This window comes from Hirundo rustica, chromosome 10 (genome assembly GCF_015227805.2).
Source record: "Hirundo rustica isolate bHirRus1 chromosome 10, bHirRus1.pri.v3, whole genome shotgun sequence".
Classification (NCBI taxonomy): Eukaryota; Metazoa; Chordata; class Aves; order Passeriformes; family Hirundinidae; genus Hirundo; species Hirundo rustica.
The window spans coordinates 16,434,327-16,448,393 of NC_053459.1; the positions used below are offsets into that span (position 1 = coordinate 16,434,327).

The 14,067-nt window shown below is 38.1% G+C and overlaps 1 protein-coding gene across 7 annotated transcripts in view; it reads left to right on the forward strand.

Annotated features, from left to right (window-relative positions):
* Positions 1–14,067, forward strand: part of ARMC9 (armadillo repeat containing 9) — a 59,182-nt gene that overhangs the window by 16,778 nt on the left and 28,337 nt on the right. For 6 of the 7 annotated variants that reach the window (XR_009208188.1, XM_058421986.1, XM_040074623.1 and 3 more), the window contains 6 exons: positions 3,702–3,737; positions 8,798–8,832; positions 9,570–9,681; positions 10,660–10,752; positions 12,000–12,090; positions 12,952–13,075. Coding sequence is in view for 6 of the 7 variants with exons in the window: in XM_058421986.1 (XP_058277969.1) it covers positions 3,702–3,737; positions 8,798–8,832; positions 9,570–9,681; positions 10,660–10,752; positions 12,000–12,090; positions 12,952–13,075 (491 nt within the window). In the remaining variant the exon portion in view is untranslated. The remainder of the gene's footprint in view (positions 1–3,701; positions 3,738–8,797; positions 8,833–9,569; positions 9,682–10,659; positions 10,753–11,999; positions 12,091–12,951; positions 13,076–14,067) is intronic. The other variant, XM_040074622.1, reaches the window with a different exon arrangement.

Below are 14,067 nucleotides of genomic sequence, written 5' to 3' on the forward strand. Positions count from 1 at the left end.
TTGGAAAGAGGAGGTGCTTGAGTTCACAGCCAGTTGTACTGATGCAGCTCAGGGGACCATCCAGGTTTTGAGTCAGGTTGTGAGAGCAGAAAATGCTAAAACTCCATAATTCTCTGAGATCTGTACTTGAGCTTTAGAGTACATTTTGTTAAATCAGCTACACTGGTAATTTTTAGTTACACTGGGAAGGAGGATTATATGAGTACTGTAACCAAAATGAAGTATTGGCCAAGGAAGTTAAGGAATATACCTTGGATTACATCCTTGGTAGCACTATTTGTGTGCAAAGTTGATTTTGTTCCCAGAACATCGTGCTTAACTTATAATGTTGGGCAAAGTTATATTGTGTAATAGAAAGCTGTGAGGTCTCAGGCTTTGAAATTACAATAAAGGTGACCTGTATCAGTTGTTAATGTGCAAACATCAGCTTCCTGGCTTGCCCCCTGCCGTGGCTGAAGGCTTGTCCTTTCAAACTGGAAGAAATTTGTATCAGGAGAACAAATCCCAGAGGCAAGTCTTACTGAGCTGGCTTTGAGACCTGAGGCAATGACAGCCAGAAGGATTTTCATTGTAACTGTACCCCGAAATCTTATTTAGCAAGGGCTTCTAGTGTCAGCTTTGTGTTCTCTGGTGAGCTGGGTTGGATCTCATTCTTTTGCAGAACAACTCCATGTCTCTTGCCAGCTCTGTGACCTCCTGGGTCAGCTCGTGAGCCTGATCTACAATCCATTAACAGGATGCATCTGCTGCCTGCAGTGGGAGAGAGGCCACACTACTGTGTTACACTTGGGAGATGTTCCCAAGGCCTCTCTAAAGCCCTCTTCTACCATAAGGTTTTTCTCTTAGCTGCAGTTGAATGTTATCGCCACCTTCCATCATGTCATTTGACATGTGTGGTCCTGAATTGGGAGATAAACCTGAGAGAATTGTCAGAGCAAAAGGTGTGGATTTAAGAATGGAAGGTCAGGGCAGCAGGTCTGACAAGCTGAGGAAACATTTATTTGAAGATTTAATCAATTCCTACTTTCTAGTGTTCCTTTGGATAGTGAACTGATGTGTGTAATGGTAAATTTGAAAAGTATAATTTGTAGTACAGTAATCTGTTACAGGACTATCACAGTCCCTTATATTTTTAACACTCTTGAGATAAGTCTATTTTTAGTCTTTTTTTTTTACCATTTTCCTTTTCTAGTCTTGATTTGTCTGGTGGATAAAAAGCTGGGTTTGATGTCTGCAATTTTCTGTTCAGTACACATCATGAAGCCAAGAGGATTCTGGCTTTTTATCACAAACACTGTGCATTCACACTCCATCAAAAGTAGCACAGGCTCAAATCCAAAACCCACAAATGTGTTTTTGGGATTGAAGTAAGGTGTACACCTTCCTGGAATATTTTGGATTAGGGATAAGGTAATAATGTTCTCCTAAGTTTTGGATTAGAGGCAATACAGGAACTGCTTCTTCAGATGTGCGTTCACCACTGGAGAATCTTTCTGTGACCTGAAAGCTGTAAAGTTGTTTGCATGTATTGCACCTGTGTCATGGAATAGAATAAATGCCCATTATGTTTTTGCTGCTATTCAGTCTGATTATATTTACCTGTAGCTACAATTAGGTGAATTAATGTCCCTTGCAAGTTTTGGGTCTCTTTTGATACCACTCTTGAAGCTGTGGAAAAGCAGTGGGGTGGGTTTTTTTAACTTATGTCACTGGACAAAATTACCAGCTCCTCTGTAAAATTAAACTGTCACTTACAAACAGTGAACAAGGAAGATTTTTTTTTTAATTATTTTTGAGATAGCTGTAATGACTATTATGGACTTCTGTTTTTCTGGTACTCTGTGCTTTTTTTCCTCAAACATGGTTTTTACTCCAATTTGTGCATTTGCCATCAAACTGTAATAGTTGGTGGCAAGTATTCCATTTCTTACTTACAAAATTTCTGCACCAGCAGACCACATGAAACCTAGGATCAGGGTAACAGAAGGTTTCTAATTTGTTTTTTTTAATCACTCTCTAAACCATTCAGAGTGGATTTGCCAGGCATTATTATGCAGGTGTTTGCTCTTCCATTTAAAAATAAAGTGCACATTGCAGCAAACAGCATCTACCCTAAGTGTGCTTTTCTTTGGATGACATATTCAGTTTTGTGCATCTCTGTCCATGGGTTTACTTTTATATGTTCCCATTTATGTATGAAAAAAACAAAACAAGCCAACCTCTTCATGTAAGCAAGGAGAAGTTAATTTTTTTTTCCTGCTGATACAGTATATAATACCCTTTTCACAAGTTGCTGCAAGGTTTTTTGTTTACATGAACTCTTTCAGGGTAGGGGTTTACATGAACTCTTGCCTTCAGTAGGGGTTTCCACAATCTTTTCCTGTTACTGTCCTCAAATCATAGAAGAGCCCAGTTTGGAAGGGACTTTGAAAGGTTGTCTGGGCCAACATTTTGTGATTTCCTTTAATGTTAAAACTTTAATGTCATCTTTTATCTTGATGTCTACATCTATTTTCACTGGCTCAGGTCATGCACGTGTTGAAATATCTCTCATCATGATGCAGTTTATCTCCTGGTTTCTTTTGCTCACTTATTGGTCTCTATCAATGTCATCCTTTGTCTTAAATTTAATTTTAAATTGTCTTTGCCAGGAACTGTCTATATGCCAGTATAGCACCACGAATGTTAAAGTCATCATTCACATCAGGGAATTCTAATTGAAAGAAGAATGTCAGATTTTTAAAATTGGTTAGAGAATAAAAAGAACTTTATTTTCTGCTCACAGTGAAGAGTAGCAAATTTCTTATATCTTCTTTGTAAGGCTGTATATGTCTGTTAAAGCACCCTGCTAAACAGGGTGTTTTTGTGCTTATTCATCTGTACAAATATGTCCTCTAAAGTACGTACTGGCAGGTTTGCATAAAAAGATTGGAAGCAGAATAATTAATGTTGGTCTTATTTCATTGTGTTGGGCTGTGTACTTTTATTTTTAATTAAGACTATTCTTTTTAGATACAAAGCTATTCTAAGTATTTTAGTCTAATTAAGGAGAACATGGCATATTTTGTACTAAACTACTCAAACCCTGAATTAGCACCATTCTTTATTTTAGTAACTACATCCTAGGTTTCCCTTCCGAGACTTTCTTTGTTTATCCCTGGAACCTTTTGGGATGAAGAATTGATAACCTTGCTGAAACACCTTAAATTGTCTCTCTCAGTCTTTGTTACATGCTGGTCAGAAACTCCAGTCAAAGCAAGCGTGGAGAGTAGTGGCAGGTGCTTTCTCAGAAGCTGAGGTTTCTCATCCAGGCCATATTCAGGGTATCTCTCTTGGCTGCCTCAGTGGCGTGAGCAGGACAGATCCTACACTCCTGTAAATTTGTCAGTGCTTTGTGTGTGGCTGTTCTGGCACTGACAGTGGGGAGCAATGTGCAGACTAGGTGTGTTTGCCAGGTGTTGAGAGGAGAACTTCCAAATGTATCACAAGAGAGACACAGCAATTTCAGTTCTAAGACGCAAGTATGAGGATTGGGAGGACATGTTTATGCTTTTCTTTTCAAAGCTAATAGTCTGTTATTTTTTAGCTAATTTCTATTGGTTGTGGTTTTTTTAGAACTATGCATTTCTCTGTGATTTATTTCTGTTAACTTATTTTTTTTAATCTTCTTTATTTTAATGTGTGCCTGTTTGCCTATAAAGGGATATTACTCTATGAGCCCTTGTGATGACGGATATGTAAGTGTCCATCTTTATTTCCTTTCACGTTGCCTGCTCAATCTGTCACAGTCTGTATTTCTCTTTATTTCACAATGTGCAGCAATTTTCCCTGCATTTTAACTTGTAATGACATTAACTGTGTGGTTTATGAAGAGCCAGGAAATGTGCAGGGCTTGGAAATTCTGCATGGGGAATGGAATAGATGTTCTGGGTAACCTTGTGGCTTCATAATGCACCTAACACGGCATGTCGACATAAGAGCAGCTTTGTCCACATCTTTTACATGAAACACAGCTTCCTATAGCATGCAGAAAGCAATTGTTTCTTCCATGGGATCATCTGTATATAGTATACCTTCTCTCTGAAGTGTGCCAAAACCACCTGACCCCACAACACATTTGACAAAGCAAATAAATATTATTGCTCAAGATAATTCAAGTTGAGTCATGCTCTTCAGAGGGAGTTTGTATTCTACATATTTGTATTTTTCATTCCTGAACTCAAACTTCCTTTTGGTAGTAAAGGATATGAAATTCTTTCACACAGATAAAATGATCCTCTTTCACTGAAAACACAAAATTATATTCTCTGCACTGCCTGTGACTTCTGTAACCCAGATGGAAATTTGTATTCTGGCAATACTTATAAGTACACCATAAGTATCTAATTTTGCCCATAGTCAGTGCATTCTTTGTGAAGAAGGGAAATGAGTCTACTTCTAAGTAACTCAGTATGTAATCAATTCATAAAAGTGATTGACACCAATTCTGAAAAATGCCAGTCAATTCAAAGTAATACATATTTATATTTTTATCACCTTCTTTAGGTAAAACAAGATTTTGCCTTTCAAGAAAATCTGCCTAAATTTCAAACATATATCACCTGGAATTAAACCCCTGGGCATTCAACTTTCCACATTTTATTTTGAGAAATAGTCATAGAAGTATTGAATGCAGTGGACTATTCCTTACATACTTATTTTTATCTTGATGTAGAAAACACTACCCATGTCCACCTTTGGTGAAAGATCATTTTATCAATTAACCTATTCCCATCAGTGACATGAATGTCTATAATGGACACTTTTTGCATGATGTTAAGTGTTTTCTTCCTTCATATAGTGTTTTGAGATTGAGAAGGGTTGATTGACAGGTGAGCAATTACGAATCAAATAATTTTTGCTAAAGAAAAGCTTTTTCCTTACACGGATTAGTATAAAGCATTAGTTAAATGTAACTTTATACAATGAAGAATGTAATCCTTTACTGTGCAGGGTTGTTTATAAAATTTTTGTAGAGCTGTCTGGCTCTGATTCTGAGGTATTTCTTGAATACATGGGTAGCTTTCAGCTCCCCTCACTGTTTATGTATAGCGTTTTATACTTCTTTCTGACATTTGTGTTGTCATTACAATATCACACAGTATTACCGTGTGACTTTTTGATGTACACATCAGATGTCTTAGAGAACCTCTTTTATATGGCAAGTGGGAAGTTTTCATAACAGCACATCTCTAGTATAAGCAGGAAAAAAAATAATTAAAAACATTTGCAGATCTTCTTATGAAATAATACTTTGCATAGCCCCAGCAGCCTGCCAGGTTACACAAGCTCAGGGTCCAATCCCTCACAGCCTGCATGAAGCAGTCTTCTTGTTATTAGTGTGTAACAAATGAACTCAACGTAGATTAGTGACTTCTAATAATTTGCAGAAATCTGCTCGAATTTTGTTTTTACTCTTCACATATTCATCACGTATCTTTGATTATTAATTCTGAATCTGCACTGAATTTACAGTGAATTCTTACAGAACATTTTCAGAGTGGGAGCTGAGGAATCTGGCTTTCAGCTTTGCCTTCAGCTTATTATGAATATATACATCAAACAGCAAAGGGGATATGGCTTGAATATAGAGCTGCAGTATTTGATAAAATCAGTTGTGGTTTTGGCTTGCACATGAAGTGCATCTGCTTTCTTTTATAAAAAACTGATTTTTTTTTTTTTTCCCCTTTGAACTTCTTTGGTTTATTCCATGCTGTTCGTATTCCTGCCTGTCTTTGTTCAAAAATAAAGGGGTGGCATCTGTGGCTAATGTGCATCGTGACAGAATTATTTTATTTAATGTGGCACCTGGTTTGGCTTTGGCAAGAACCAGTGCAAACATAAGTCATACCCCATGATCCTACCAGAATGAGCTATGCTTGGCCTGTTTTTTTTCTTGTGTTTCTCTTTCTTTCCTTAAGACACTGAGCTTCTGCATGTCTTTTGGTTATCACAATTCTCTCTCAACATAGGTTTTGCATGAAATGTATTTTTTCAAGATGAAGTCTATGCGTGTTGGGACATAGGAACATGTTTGTCCAAGGTTCTTTACACTCAGTATTTCATTGGCAATCTAAGGTATACTGTTACTCAAAAGGTTAAAATTATGGTTAACCTGTTCCAGGAAGAGCTTGGAAGAAAATGCAGAGGAAATCTTGTAATCTAAGAAAAATGAGTAGAAGAGAGGCTATTAAATCTTACCTATTTATGGTGATTGTGCCATAAGTATTCAATTGTTTAATAGCAAAATAATAACTTTTAGATCTTGCACTCTGCCATTCATTGGTAGATCTCAAAACCCAGCTTGTTCAAGTTTGATGCCTGTATCTGCTTTTCAGATGAGAAAAATTGTGGCCCAGAGATGTGACATGACATGTTTGGATTCTGCCTGCAGTTGGTGGCTGAATCAGGACTAGAAGTGTATCTCCTGAGCCAATGCCTTACTCAGCATGCCACAGATACAGATTAGCTTGCTTATGACTAATTGCAATAATGCAGATGGAAAGGAAGAAAGGAAACCTCTGCCTGTAACATGGTTGCATTCTTTCTGCTTTATCAGTGGTGCTGACCATAGTAAGATTGAGAAATGACAGTGCAGTGAAGAACAAACTAGCCCCCCAAAACTTTCTCCATTCCAGTTTAGCCTTGATGATTGAACCTGATGTAATATGAACTTTATCCTTATTGCTTTCCCAGAAACACCAAAAGCCTGAAAGAACTTCCTTCCTCCTGTGCAGGCTCTAGCCTGATAAACTGGGTGTGATCAGCAAAGTGACCAGAAGTCTTTCCAGCTCAGTGGTTCTGCTCTCAGAGCCCCAGTGCAGGGCCTGCCTCACTCTCTGGTGCTTTTTTGGTGTAGGAAGAGTACAGAAGGAAACCATATTAAATACCTTGCTGTGCTCCATCTGCTGGCTTAAAAAGTAACTTGGGAATTAATAGGACCTTGTCCCATTTGATCTGAATGTTTTTCTAGTTGAAGTTCCTGTAGTTTGAAATTTTATAAAAGTTTTCAAAATCCTACATTTGCCAGAAAGTTTTATTTGTGTAGAAGAATGATATGTGTATCTTAACCAGTTATCCTCTGGATAGATTTTGTGTTGTCTTTCTTTCTAAGACAGCAAAGAGGTGTGTGAAAAAGACTTTGTTGAGAAGCAGAGAATCTTTATCTTCATCTATACAGCCCTAGTGCCCTACTCTGTTTCTTTTCACACTGCTATTCCCTGTTTGACCTTCCATCCCCAAGGACTCTGTAATTTTTTTTTTGCATTCAGGTGCTATGGTCACTTTCTTCCATTTCCTCTAATGGAGAAAGGAGAAGGGTGCTGACAGAGGCAACGAAAGTGATTTGTGATTTCATTGCAGAGGGAGCTACAAGGTTTTAGGTTTTGACTGGAAAAACATTTTTGTTTAAACAAAGTTAAGTCTTTATACTTCCCAAAAAATGCTAAGGAAAATGAACGAGGGCAAAACAGTGGCAGAGATGATACTTAGGAAGACTTTTGTATTGTGTGAGATAAACTATGATGTGAGGACTGCTGGTCCAGACAGGTTACTTTTGAGGTGTATGATCTGTTAATTGTCTATTGTGCACAAATCATTCATTGATATAATATAAAATGCTTTCCAACGTTCATATTAGCTTATTTCACATCTAAGAGAGCAGTTCCTTGTATTACAAAGATACCCATGAAGTTGTGTTTTCAAGAATATGTCAGCTGGAGTAATTCAATATTCTCTGCAGTATTTAATGCTTTTTGTCTCCTAAATCCCACAGTTTTAAATCTCACAATAGACGTTGATTATATAGTTCCCACTGAAAGAGGCTCGGTTAGGAGAGAAGACCAGTTTTACAGGCATAAGTGGTAATGAGAGATTTTTAGCAGAGAGATCAGCACAAAGAGATGACATTGAATATTCTGCAAATACAGCATGTAGTTGACATCAGAATGCATGACATGAAGCACTCTTATGCCAGAATTGCTGCTTCTTGGCTTACCTACAATTAAGTCTAGCAAAAAATATTTACTGAGGCAGACAACTTTCATGTGGAACTTTTATATGGTGTTGGTGTTCCCTGTTGCACAGTGGTGCCTGTACAGGCACTGAGTCACCCTGCATCAGAGAAGAAATATCCAGGATTTAATTATAATATCCTAGGCAGAACCACTAAGAAATGGCACGCTATTTCATATTGGTTTTATCCATACCAGAATACATAGCCCTGTCTTTACATATTAATAATTATATATAGGGGTGTATTTTGATAGCAGCAGGCACTTGATAACATTAGTGTTGAAACAAAGAATTACAATAAATTTATATGCAGGAATGCATGCTGGGTCTCCAAAGAAATATTATTGCAATTTTAAAGGTACGAAAATTTATGAAGTCAATGAATGTGCTTAGCAAGTTCATCATCTTCCTCAGCAGGCTTCCAATAGTAGTTTCTATTCATTTTTTATTATTATTTTTTAAATGCTTCAAGCACAGGTTAATTTGTGGAGTATGTGGGTGAGGATAATATAGCCAGATCATAACAAAAGAAATTTTTACCTGTGAAACACTTCAAGGAAAAAGAAAGATAAACACTGAAGTGTTCTTTCTTTAGCTGTGTTTCTGGTTTGCAGCACAGGTTTTTAGAGGACAAGAACTGAAGAACCTCAGTGAAATGAGGTCACTTTGGATCTAATTAGTAACATTATGTGAAAGTTGGACTTATATACTGTAATTTCCTTTTTTCTCTTTTTTTGTAATTCAGGCTTCCACACTGTTAAGAGCATCTTTAGCCTCTATGTAAGTATTTGTTGCTGAGCTTCATTTCTGTCCATAGAGATGAGGAGGGGTTTGTAAACTGAAGTACACACAGTGGTCTGCAAATGGGACTCACTCCTCCTCTGTGCTTCCTCTGACCTCAGTGAATATTGATGCAAATATTGTGTGATCTGTGTTCTTCTGCTGGGCAGCTTCAGTACCATTCTAATTTCAGCAGAACATGTTAATCCAGTAAATCTGCCACCTGTGAGGTTGTTGCTGTATTTTTAGTGTTTCCACATATTTCAGTCCTGTTGTTCTAATTGGTTTGATTCTCACAAATCCAGGAAAAGGGGAAATCATTAATATGGATTTTTGGGTGCCTTAACTTTAATTTTTTTGTGACTTGACTATGTCAAGAGCCACGAGCTGCTACCCTCATGCCCTTGTGGTCCAGTAGGGGAAGGAAAAAAAGGATGTTACTGTACTGTTTTGTGCCAGTAAAACTCTCAGATCATCAGCTGGCTGGTTTTCAGTTTACTGTCTGCAAGTTATCATGGTAAGCGAGCTGCGTGCGTAATTCAGAAGTAACCCCAAATTTAACAAGTCTGTTGTTCTAACACTGTAAAGGTAATAAAAGTAATAAAAATGTGAAAATGTGGAAATTCTTTTCCTAAAGCAGACTTCCTGTTTTGACTCTTCTCACCTCAGTAACATCAGCTGCACTGAACGAGGAGAGAGAGAGAGTTTTGATGGATGTCTTTTCCATTTGCATTTAGGAAGGTACAGGATGTGCCATTGTTGCCCTCTTTGGATTATGAGAAGCTGAAGAAAGATTTGATTACAGGGAGTGATCGTCTCAAGGCCCTCTTACTGCAGGCTCTGCGCTGGGTAAGGACAGGTTCTCTGGAGGCATCCAGAACTCAGATCCCTTTTGCAAACAAGACCATTGTTCTGGTGATGAGTGCAACATCACAGGCAACTTCCTTGGTGCTGAAGCTTGCTAAAGCTGTTGAGATGATGAAGGTAGCCTAGGCAGGAGGTATCTACCTGTAGTGTAGCAGTGTCCTTCTCATCTGAGGAGAGACAGATTCCTCACACAAGGAATTACCAGATTTCTGAGATATTCAGTGGAAATAATTTCTGGTATGCTTTCATACAAATTATTGGTTTAGGCAGTTCCTTTTTCTGTACATCCTTTTGGTTTACATTTATATAAATACTGCTGTATCTAAGACATACCTGACTCTAATCACCAGTTTTCCTTCATAATCAAAGTATTTTACAGGAACCTACCTTTTGGTTGACTTGGGTTAGTGACATTTCAGAAAAAATACAGGTGACAACAGGAAGTTACATTTTCCTGCTGAAAAGGAAGCTGATGTGTTCAAAGTGATAGTCATGAAAGATGATAATAGTGGAATTCTGATCAAGTTTCAGTGCCTGCTTTCACATAAAAAACAATCAGTTCTGACCAGAGGTACTTCTAGCCCAGTACTCTGTCTCAGATGTTTAAGCAAAGCGCCACATCTGTAACTATTAGAGGGGTTGTTTTAACTTTATGGGAAGTAACTCTGTATCCTTCCTGTAGGGAAGCTCCCCAGTAAGGGTTTTGTAATGGATCACAGAGCTGAGGTCAGGTGAGTTCATTTCATCTCTTTCCCTTAGGTCACTGAGGTTGAATTACTGCTTCCCATGAAAGAGGTTTCTCAGCTACAGAGTATCAGCACCTTTAAAATCTCCCGGGGTCATCAATCCATAGTTTTGGCTCTTTGCGGTTTTTTGCTTGTTTGTTTGGGTTTTTATTTGTTTGTTTGTGTTTGTTTGTTTGTTTTTAAACTTGTTTATTAATGTTGTTTTTTATTTTAGCGCTTGACAACTTCATATCCTGGAGAGCAGAGAGACACTATCATGCAAGCCTACATCAGCAATGACCTCCTGGATTGCCACAGCAACTGTCAGGTCAGCTGAAACTGAGAGTTGTCAGTTGTCCAACTTCTGTGTGATATTGCTCATTTGTGGCTGTGAAGTGCTGATCATAAAATTTTATTGCTCTCAGGAAGTGGAGAAGGAAAAAAAGGTAGTGCCAAAATCAGGTGACACATTTCGCTTCTGTATCCCAGTCTTTAAATGTTGATGGCAAAGCTTTGCATTGCAAGAGCTCTTAGTGTAGACACAGTTCTTGTAAACAAATGGAAGTTTATCACCTCTGTGCTTCACTTCTGTGAGTTCAAGCGAAGCCTGAGGCCCTTTATTGCTTACTTATCAGATACCGTGTCTCTTTTTGAATGATTGTGTATTGTTAAATAATACACTCAATTAATTTCACTGATATAAGATAAATTTGGACTTCAGTCCCAGTGCCTTTGTGGAGTGTCATTGTGCACCTGCAGTAGCGTGGTCAACTGTTCCTGTGAATTTGAGGTGGATTGGCACGTTTCTTTAGGAAGGGGAATTGCTGGTGTTTTGATTTTGAAAAGTTGTTTCAGTCCCTGATAGCCCAGTACTGTTACTAAGAAAAGCACAACTTTTTTCATTGGTTGTAGTGATTTTTGTGTACAATTGAGTCCCCCAAGGGGCTCGAGGCACTGAGCCTATTTGGTTTATTGTGGCTTCATTGTCTTTGCAGCAGTCATTTTTACCACTAGGAAATGTAAAGGATTTTTAAATCAACCATCAGTTTCTCTCCCTCTAAATTTCTGTAAGAGGAAAGTTATATGTAAAGCCTAAAATAAAACAGATTAGAAATAATTGCAATGTGGTGGTGGTGGTAAGTTACTGAGCTGCTTCCCACGCTCTTCGTTGTCAAAGAAAAGCATTCCTATTCAGATAATACTACTGCACTTAATTTCATCAGCAAAACTAAGTTGGTTGTTTTGTGGGCTTTTTTTTGTCACTGTCTGAGTATCAATTTTTAGGTACCAGTTTTAACTGGACTGTGTTGGCTCCTTATAACTTCCCCTCTACACCACAGAGTTTTAACAGACTCAGCTGAGGAGCTGTAATTTGCCTATTTGTTCATTTTCTATATCTCCTTCAGCCCCCTGCCAATTAAAAAAAGAAATCGTACATCATATTGACAAATCAATATGCATTCAAAGGGGTTTTTTTGTTCTGTGTAAGTTTAATGAAACTTTTAAAACATTATAGAAGACTAAGTTACATATTTTCCTTCTTTGTGGTTTATTAACATTTGCTTTGTTTTTCAGAGAAGTGTCCTCCAATTGTTATATTCTAAGAGTGAGGTAGTCAGACAGTACATGGCAAGGCTCATCAATGCTTTTGCTTCACTGACAGAAGGTAAAAAATTCACTGCAAAAAATAAGGTAGCATTTTCATGTAATGCTGTCTTATTGGTGCTTCACAAGTACATGTCAGTGCATGTGGAAATGCAGAGCCTTATTTGCACCCTTTTTCTAGGGATTCACTATCTTTTGGTACATGCACTCAAAACAGCTTTTCAGTGTCTGGAAAGTTTTCATTTTGACACTGTATATTCAGCATTTCTGACTTGTTTTGATGATTTGTGATCCATATAGGAACTTACTCAGACACTTTAATATAATCTTCAGTTTCTCCATGAGGGTTAAAGAGAAAAATCTCCATTAATTAGGGATCCCATGGGCAGACCTGCTACCAGGCAGGTAATAGTAACTACTGTGTCTCCTGCATTTTCCTGGTCCTCACCTGAATAAATCTTTGTGCATCACTGCTAACAATCCAGATGCATATATATCTAGCTTTGTATCTCTGCCAGCCCCAAATTAGCTCTTGATTTGCTGCTATTTTTGGAGCTAAGTATTGCTAGGCGCTGAAATCTCATTTGAAGTCAGTAGCAGGAGGGCACCTGACTTTCACAAGCTCCTTGAACATTTTTGTTTTTGTTTGATTGTGAAAAACTGATAGATCAGAAAGCATATACTCCAAGTGGATTCTGTGTGGTGCTGATTTGGCAGTGTGGCCCTCTAATACCCCAAGTGTCTGGATTGAATACAACTGGTCTGCTACACAACTTTGTACAGGTCTCTTTGGATCTTGGCACAAGATTGTGGCTTGTCAAGAGGAAACTGAGGTCAATCCTACTTACTTTTCCAAAGAGAGGGAGCTTTTCTGTCATAGCTGCTATCTCAGCATCTGTTCTTTCATCGCTTTTTGCACCAGGTCGTGCCTACCTTTCTCAGAACCCAACATTGCTGCAAATGCTGGAGGACAGACTGAAAGCTGAAGACAAGGATTCCCTTACATGGGAGAACGTTCTGGGGGCTCTGCAGAAATTCAGCCTCAGGTGATGAAAGCACAGCGTGTGGTGGTGACAGCAGGAGAGGAAATGCAGGCTAGTTAGGCTCTGTTCAGGGAGGAAAGAAGAGCACTTGATTTTCCCATAACAATCATCAGAACCCCTGATGGCTGATGAAAGCAATGTCACTTATTATGGAGGAGAACTCAGTTTTGCTGACTGAATTAACCTGACTTCCTACCAGCTGTCAAGGCTCAAGTAAATGTACATCTCCTGCTACAGCCTTGTGTGCCTTGTACGTGTTCCTTCACTGAAGAAAGTGAAAATCCTAACGTAGAAAGCTCTGACGATCCCACATGGAAAAAAAGAGTTGCATTACGTTCCAAAGCATAAGGTTTTCATTTTCCTTTCTGCAAACATTTTTTAGGGATTTCATCCTTATCCTGTTGACCCTCTTTCCTGGAGCTATCTATGCCTGGGCTGTCTTGTTTCTTACTTTTGCGTTAGCAGTTTGACTCAAGTGCCCACCACAAAAGGAATATGCAAAACAGTAAAGGGCATGCTCTATTTATTAAATGAATATGAACTTAGGAACTCTGTTTTCACAGCAGTCTGGAGAAATATTGAAAATTTGGCAGTTTTTTATTTTCTGAAAAGTAACGATCTTACAGAAGGTTAATTCCAGGTATTTGACATTAGGGAAACTTTTTAAAAATGTGGTCAGATGCTCCCTTGTTTTGCTTAATCCATGCCATAGACCTGCTGCAGTATCCAGCACTAAGAAACATATGAGCTTTCAGGACCAAAGCCAGGAAAGCACCTGCTTTGATCTTTGCAATTTAAATATAATGTCTCTTGGAAATAATATTATTAAAAATGCTGTTCTTCAGTAAGACTTTTCTACCAGTATATACTTCTTTTGTTCTATTTTAAAGTGTAGAATTTCTATTGTAGATCACAGCTGGCCACCTGACACTTTATTCAGCATAGTCTTTGAAGGTAACTGCAAGTTGAGTTAAAAGAGCATGGGATTTAAGAAT